At 49.5% G+C, this 6,691-nt stretch overlaps 1 protein-coding gene across 2 annotated transcripts; it reads left to right on the top strand.

Moving 5' to 3' along the window:
* Window positions 1-6: 6 nt before the first annotated feature.
* Window positions 7-5,887, top strand: NFKBID (nuclear factor of kappa light polypeptide gene enhancer in B-cells inhibitor, delta). Of its 2 annotated transcripts, none has more exons than XM_006765028.2 (11): window positions 7-97; window positions 291-351; window positions 774-991; window positions 1,256-1,446; window positions 1,528-1,633; window positions 1,740-1,886; window positions 1,990-2,041; window positions 2,158-2,306; window positions 4,081-4,197; window positions 4,544-4,708; window positions 5,302-5,887. In XM_006765028.2, exons 3-11 carry the CDS (start codon window positions 986-988, stop codon window positions 5,353-5,355), a joined length of 987 nt encoding a protein of 328 aa, XP_006765091.1. In that variant the 5' UTR covers window positions 7-97; window positions 291-351; window positions 774-985; the 3' UTR covers window positions 5,356-5,887. The 2 variants fall into 2 exon arrangements, with proteins under 2 accessions (XP_006765091.1, XP_006765092.1); XM_006765029.2 differs by having other exon boundaries at window positions 94-147.
* Window positions 5,888-6,691: the final 804 nt, after the last annotated feature.

Raw genomic sequence — 6,691 nt, 5'->3', positions numbered from 1 at the left:
CCGTAATGAGCGCAGCCACTGCCCATCGCAGACCGTGAAAAAGCTCCTGGAAGAACAGAGGCGCCGCCAGCAACAGCCTGACGCCGGTGGGGCACCGGTGAGGCCCATGAAGCCCTGTCCACTACAGCTCTCAGGAGGCCCTGTGCTGTGAGCAGGGCTTGCTGGCTTGCTGGGTCCTCAGGGATGATGAGAGATGTAGTGCTGATTTAGACATCCTAGAGCTGGGGAATGGATGTTGAAGAATCTCCAGAGAAATTCAACCATGTTCCTTTTTCCTTATGTCTCTACAGGGACAGTTCCCACCTCCCCTGGCCCAGCCCCTGACTCCATCTGTGAACGAGGGTGAGGTTGGTAAGTCTGGAAACTCCCAGCTCCAGCTTCCCTCTGGGACTCACATCCCCACTCTTAGAACTTTGGGGAACTTTAGGAGTCAGGCTCTGGTTCTTGCCAGGACCCAGTGGAAGTTTGATCTTCCAGAGATTCTCTGCAGCCCAATAGTCTATGCATATGGTCCTTTGGTGCCCAGGGACCTCCCAGCCTTTCGTATTCTGGGAGTCTAGACCCTCAACCCCTCAACCCCTCAGCATCCTAGGAGTCCAGGTCCCAGAAGTCCAACCTTCCAACTCCTTGGTGTCCCAGAATTCTAGATCCTAGAAGTACTAGCTTTCAGTACCTTGGGAGATTCCAGGCCCTCACACAGGTCCTCCAGCCTTGGCTGTGACTTTCCTAACTCCGGTAACCAGGCCTGCCCCTGCTCCTCCTCTCACATGCAGGCCATACTCACTTCCCAGCCCACCAGGAGGCTGTGGGTTCTGGACTTGGCAGCCTGGTCCCCACCACAGGCTTTCCAGACTGGAGCCCCAACACCCTTGCTGCCTACACAGACAGTGCCTACTCTTATCCTACTTCTGCTGCTGAAAGTTTCCTGACTTCTGACTTCTGCCCACTCTCGGACCCAGGGCAGCCATATCCATTTCTCCTGGGGATGGAGGTAAGATACAGAGTGGGAACAGAATGCTGAAGGGCCCCAAAGTTCCCAGTTGCCTTCATGCAGCATTCTGAGTTGTCTGGGGCTGGGTTAAGATCCCATTCCTCAGATAGGCAAAACTAAGGCCCAAAGGTCTAAGTTCACTTGGCACAGATGGGACACGCAGCCACTTTACCTGGTACTCTGAATATGTATGTGTGTGGTGGGATGGGTTGGGAAGAGGGACTCCTCAGCTGACTGGCTCTCCTCACCACCTGCATCCTTCAGGACCCCCTGGATACCCAGCTTTATGTAGAACCTTCCCTGCCACAGGTGGGATCCTGGAAAGGTTCTGGACTCCCCTCAGGACCCCCACAGTTACCCTCTTTGGTCACTGGACCATCCCTCGACTCAGCCCGTGCTCAAATGCTGGCCTTGGGTCCACAGCGGCTGCTGGCCCAAGACGAGGAGGGAGACACGTGAGTATAGGGGGAATAGAGTCTGTGGGTTCATGGCCCGCCTGGCCATCTGTACTAACTACTGTTCCCACCTGTCCTCAGGCTCCTGCACCTGCTGGCAGCTCGGGGGCTGCGTTGGGCAGCATACGCTGCAGCTGAGGTGCTCCAAACATACAGACATCTGGACATTCGTGAGCATAAGGGCAAGGTGAAGGCCAGGGGCTTGGATTACTCAATCTGAGGGCAGAGGGGCTGGGGGCCTGGATTCCTGCGAGGGGGCTGGGGCTCAGTCTGACTTCTCCTTTCACCTGCAGACTCCTCTCCTGGTGGCTGCTGCTGCCAACCAGCCTCTGATTGTGGAGGATCTATTGAACCTGGGAGCTGAGCCTAATGCTACTGACCATCAGGGACGTTCTGTCTTGCATGTGGCTGCTACCTATGGCCTCCCAGGAGTCCTCTCGGTATGGCTGTGGTAGATGGGGTCATTGATTGCCCAGATTCTGGCTTCTAGGACTGGGAGGCCTGGGGAGACCCTAATCTAGCTCTTCCTTCTCTTCCTCCCAGGCTGTGATTAACTCAGGGGTTCGGGTTGATTTGGAAGCCAGGGACTTCGAGGGTAAGTTGGGTTGTGGGCAGGGCGGATGTGGCAGGTGGGGTTGGGCAGGTGCAGAAGGTGGGGCTGGGCAGGGTGGGTGCTCCAGATGCAGAGCCCTCACTATCTTCATTCTGCAGGACTCACCCCCCTCCATACAGCCATCCTGGCTCTCAATGTTGCTATGGTCTCACCTGACCCCTGTTCCCGGGTGCTGAGTATTCAGGCCCGAGACCGGCTGTCTTGCGTCCAAATGTTGCTGCATATGGGTGCTGATCACACCAGCCAGGTGAGCTGGGCTACGGGAAGCCAGTCCCTAGGAGGACTTGTGGGACGGGGGCACCTGGCTGCCCAGGGGCTCCAAACAAACACTGATGTTACCTCTTCCCAGCTGCGTGTCCGCGAGTACATTACTTCACTTCTCTGTGCCCCAGTTGTCAACTGGAAATGATATTGTTGACCTGAGCTTCTATTTATCAAGCACTGAGTTTCATAGAGGATTGAATTCTCACAAACACCGTTAGATGCATGTGCTATTATTTCTCTGTTTTACTGATAAGGAGACTGAAGCACAAGATGTCAAAAATCTTATAGATTGTGAGTGTCAGAGAGGAGATTAGACCCAGGAAGTCTGATCCCAGAATTGAGCTCTTTATTATATACTTACGAGCTAGCTGAGAGAATTAAACATCCACATATCGCTTTTGGGTTTTTTTTTGGTAAATTTTAACATAGATAAAGTACAGAAAATAGTATAATGAACTCCATGTACCAAGCAAACATCAATAACAAGCAACTCATAGCCAGTCCTGCCCCATCTATTCTTCCACTTAGCTATATTACTTTTAAGCAAATCCAAGCATATAAGTTTATTCATAAATATTTGTGTGTCTTTAAAATAACCCTTAACCTTAATATCATTATTCCACTTTAAAAATAATGAACAAGCCCTAGCCAGCTCAGCTCAGCGGATAGAGCATCGGCCTGTAGACTGAAGGTCGATAGTTTGATTCCAGTCAAGGGCAAATGCACTGGTTGTGGGCTCGATCCCCAGTAGGGGGCGTGCAGGAGGCAGCTAATCAATGATTCTCATCATTGATATTTCTATCTCTCCTTCTCCCTTCCTCTCTGAAATCAATAAAAATATTTTTAAAAAATAACGAATAATTTCATAATGTCAAATATTCTAGCTTTATTCAAATTTTGTGTGGCTCTAAAGTGACATACATTTATTTTTTTCTTTAAAGAACCCCCCACAGATCCAAATAAAGCTCACATATTGCAATATGTTTGTTTGAATATTTTTAAAATTGTTTTTAGAGAGAGGAAGGAAGATAGAAACATCGATTGGTTGCCTCCCACTGCGAATTGAACTGGTGACCATTTGGTGCACAGGATGATGCTCAACCAACTGAGTCACACCAGCCAGGGAGCAATGATATATCTTTTAAGTCACTCTTAATATAGAGCTTCCCCCTCCATCTCTGTTTTCTCTTCATAATTTATTTGGTGAGCCAACTAAGTTGTTTTGCCCTGTATAAACACCTAACATTTTTAATGTTTATTATCATTATAAACTCTTTAAAGGCACATATTAAAGTTTCATTGTGGAAAATGGCTTGCTTTACTCCAAAATGTGAGAACAGCTTAATATGGAAATGGATACAGGCTTAGGTTAGTCCACTAAGTAATGTTGCTCAACTCCCATCCTTGTAATAGATAAAGTACCACCCATATAGGATGTAGGTACAATTTACTATGCTTAATAGAATGTGGGGTGGCCAAGGCAGCTGCTAGCCCAGAGCACACCTTGGAGGATTAGAAAGAAGCATTTTTCTTAGACACTTGGGCTGGAAAATTATCTTAATAAATGTAATGTTCTGTGATTTGTGTGACGTAAATGGCACTCCCCTAAACTTTTGTATAGTGCACAGTCCATACAACTGTATAAGGCACCCCTGGGTACTTACAAAGGAGAGGCAGGGTCTCTACAGGCTCTTGGGCTCTGACAGGAGGCCTGAGTGTGAGGACTGGCCTGACCTCTGCTGTACCCCTTCCCACAGGAGATCAAGAGCAACAAGACTGTTCTGCATTTGGCTGTGCAGGCCGCCAACACCGTCCTAGTTCAGCTGCTGCTGGAGCTGCCACAGGGAGACCTGAGGGCCTTTGTCAACATGAAGGTAGGGTCCTAGGCTAGAATGTGGAGATTATGAGAGATATGGCAGAGAGGGCAGTGGGATGTTGGTCCTATGGGCTGTGACCGTAGAGGGGACATTGTACGGGACCTGGATGGGGACTATACAGGTTGTGACTGTAGACTGAGATGATGCATAGTACATAGACAGAGGGGTGTGTGTAATGTGGTTGTGGAGGGAGGTTCTGGAATGTGAAAGGGGTGTATGGCATGTCTCTGTGAAGTGAGAAATCTGTGCTGTGCTGTGGATGTGGCAGAATATGAAGTGTGGTGCTGAGAGCTCAGGTTGGCTGAGTCTGAATCCTTATCAGTCCTCCCCTCATTGTCCCCAGGCCCATGGGAACACAGCCCTCCACATGGCAGCTGCCCTGCCCCCTGGGCCACACCAGGAGGCCATAGTGCGTCACCTGCTGGCAGCTGGGGCAGATCCAGCATTGCGAAACCTGGAGAATGAACAGCCCATCCACTTGTTGCGGCCTGGGCCGGGCCCTGAAGGGGTGAGCATTGAGTGACCTCTGACCTAACTGGGTGAACCCCTGACCCTACACATTCCTGACCTTAGAGATAATCTCAGAAGGTGACCTTAAAAAACCCTGACTTCCAAATGTGACCTCTTACCCCAGGTTTTGATTCCTTACCTTGTAATGGTAACTCCTCTTGACCTCTACTTAAACCCTGACTTCAACATATGACCTCTACTTCCAACCCTGAATCCTGACCTCAGGGAACGACCTCTGATCCTCAAGTATGGCCTCCAATCCCTTGCCCATAACCCTGAGTCCTGATCTCAAAATGGGACTCCTGACCCCCAAATGGGACCTCTGGCCCCATGTCTCTACCCTTTAACTCCCAGCCCTCAATGCAAACCCAAAGGAGGGAACTCCCAACCAGCAATAGCTTCCCTTCATCCCCAGTTCTGGCTCTGAGCCTTTTCACCCTCAATTCCAAATCTTGACTCTGAACCTCTGATCTTTAAACCCAACTGACTCCACTCAACTTTTCTTCTTTAACCTCCAACTTCACCAGCTCTGCCTCCCCCACCTCTCCTTGCAACCTCCAAGACATCTCTCTCTGCCTTGTCTTGTTACAGCTCCGGCAGCTATTGAAGAGGAGCCGCGTGGCACCCCCAGGCCTGTCCTCTTAGGACTCAAAACCCAGAACCTGGACTGATTTTCCAGTCCCCACCGTCCTGTGGGACAGCCAGCGTATGCTAATGTTGCAAATCCATGATAATGTATGTGGAATGTCCTGCCCTTGGGGTCTTACATTAAAACCTCAAAGTGGCTGCTGTGGTGGGGGTAAACAGTCCCCAATATTTGGGGTGATGTACTATCCCTCTCCCACCCACAAGGAGCCCCCTTGATGATTTCTGTGAAATCGAGGCTCCTTGATTGTTTCTGTGAAACACCCTGAACCCCTACCCCTATCCTCACTTAGCTATTCACACCTGGAACCCGAGATGCAATTCCCCTAAATGATACTTGGGGCATCCCAAAACAGCTCCCAGTATCACCCCAATAGAATTCTTAAGATGAACCCCCAACCTCTTCAGGTCTTTAACCCTGGGTCCTACTGCTTTCTAATTCAGAGCTCACCCAAGCCCCTATCTCGGACCTTTACATTTCCAGTGAATCTCTTTATGAAACTCCCTATTAAACTCAATTTGGGCCTGGCTAGTATGGCTCAGTGATTGAGCTTTGACCTGTGAACCAAGAGGTCACCAGTTTGATCCCTGGTCAGGGTTCCCAGTAGAGGGCAGATTTAAACTCAATTTGGACTAGAATTGTTGTCATCTAATCTCTGGAGGCATTGGTGTTGGGGAGTGGCTGTGGTGCCTGGCTGAGAAGTAGTGTTTGGGTGAATGTGCCTGGGTGGCAGCATGTAGCAGATACTGTGGGTGCTAAGTCCATATCTCATCTCCCTCCCCCTATCAATACATGGTGGTTTGAATACCAGTGCCAGCACATGAAGCTTTATCTGGGCATTCTCCGACCTCTGGTGCCTGCTATGTCCCAGATATGAACATGGCAAGCCTTCAGTGCCAGGTAGTACATGCAACTTCCCACTCTAACGGCCCTCAACGAGTGACGGTATATAAATACTCCAGGTCCCTCACCTCTCTGTTGGGATAACTCAAGTGTGTGTTGTACCTGGCTCTCAAAGTTCCCCAACAGAATAATAAGCCCCAGGTCCCTACAGAGGTTCTGGCTTAATAACTTACTGTTTCTTGGCTATTTCCCCTTTTCTGTGTTACTCCTGCCTCCCCTACCAATGTTTGCCTTTTCCAAATAATCTCAAATCTTTGCCTCAGCATCTGCTTCTGGAGAAACCCACACTAAGAAAAGATCCACAATGTCCTCGTACACCTGTTCCACAGCCTCTGCTCTGGCCTCCATCCCAATCTCATCACTCAAAGGGTCCCACCCCAGAAAGCCTTAAAAAAATTTTTTTTTAAATATGTTTTTAGCCCTAGCCAGTAT

The sequence above is a fragment of the Myotis davidii genome, unplaced genomic scaffold (assembly GCF_000327345.1).
Source record: "Myotis davidii unplaced genomic scaffold, ASM32734v1 scaffold681, whole genome shotgun sequence".
NCBI lineage: Eukaryota > Metazoa > Chordata > Mammalia > Chiroptera > Vespertilionidae > Myotis > Myotis davidii.
Note: the sequence above shows the minus strand (reverse complement) of the source record. Positions and strands in the feature narration are given on the sequence as shown.

What these genes read in the sequence shown, in the direction of transcription:
- NFKBID (XM_006765028.2), top strand. An exon ending in CAAGACGAGGAGGGAGACAC is followed by an intron (nt 1,447 to 1,527) that starts GTGAGTATAGGG and finishes ACCTGTCCTCAG; the next exon opens with GCTCCTGCACCTGCTGGCAG. An exon ending in GCCTCCCAGGAGTCCTCTCG is followed by an intron (nt 1,887 to 1,989) that starts GTATGGCTGTGG and finishes TCTTCCTCCCAG; the next exon opens with GCTGTGATTAACTCAGGGGT.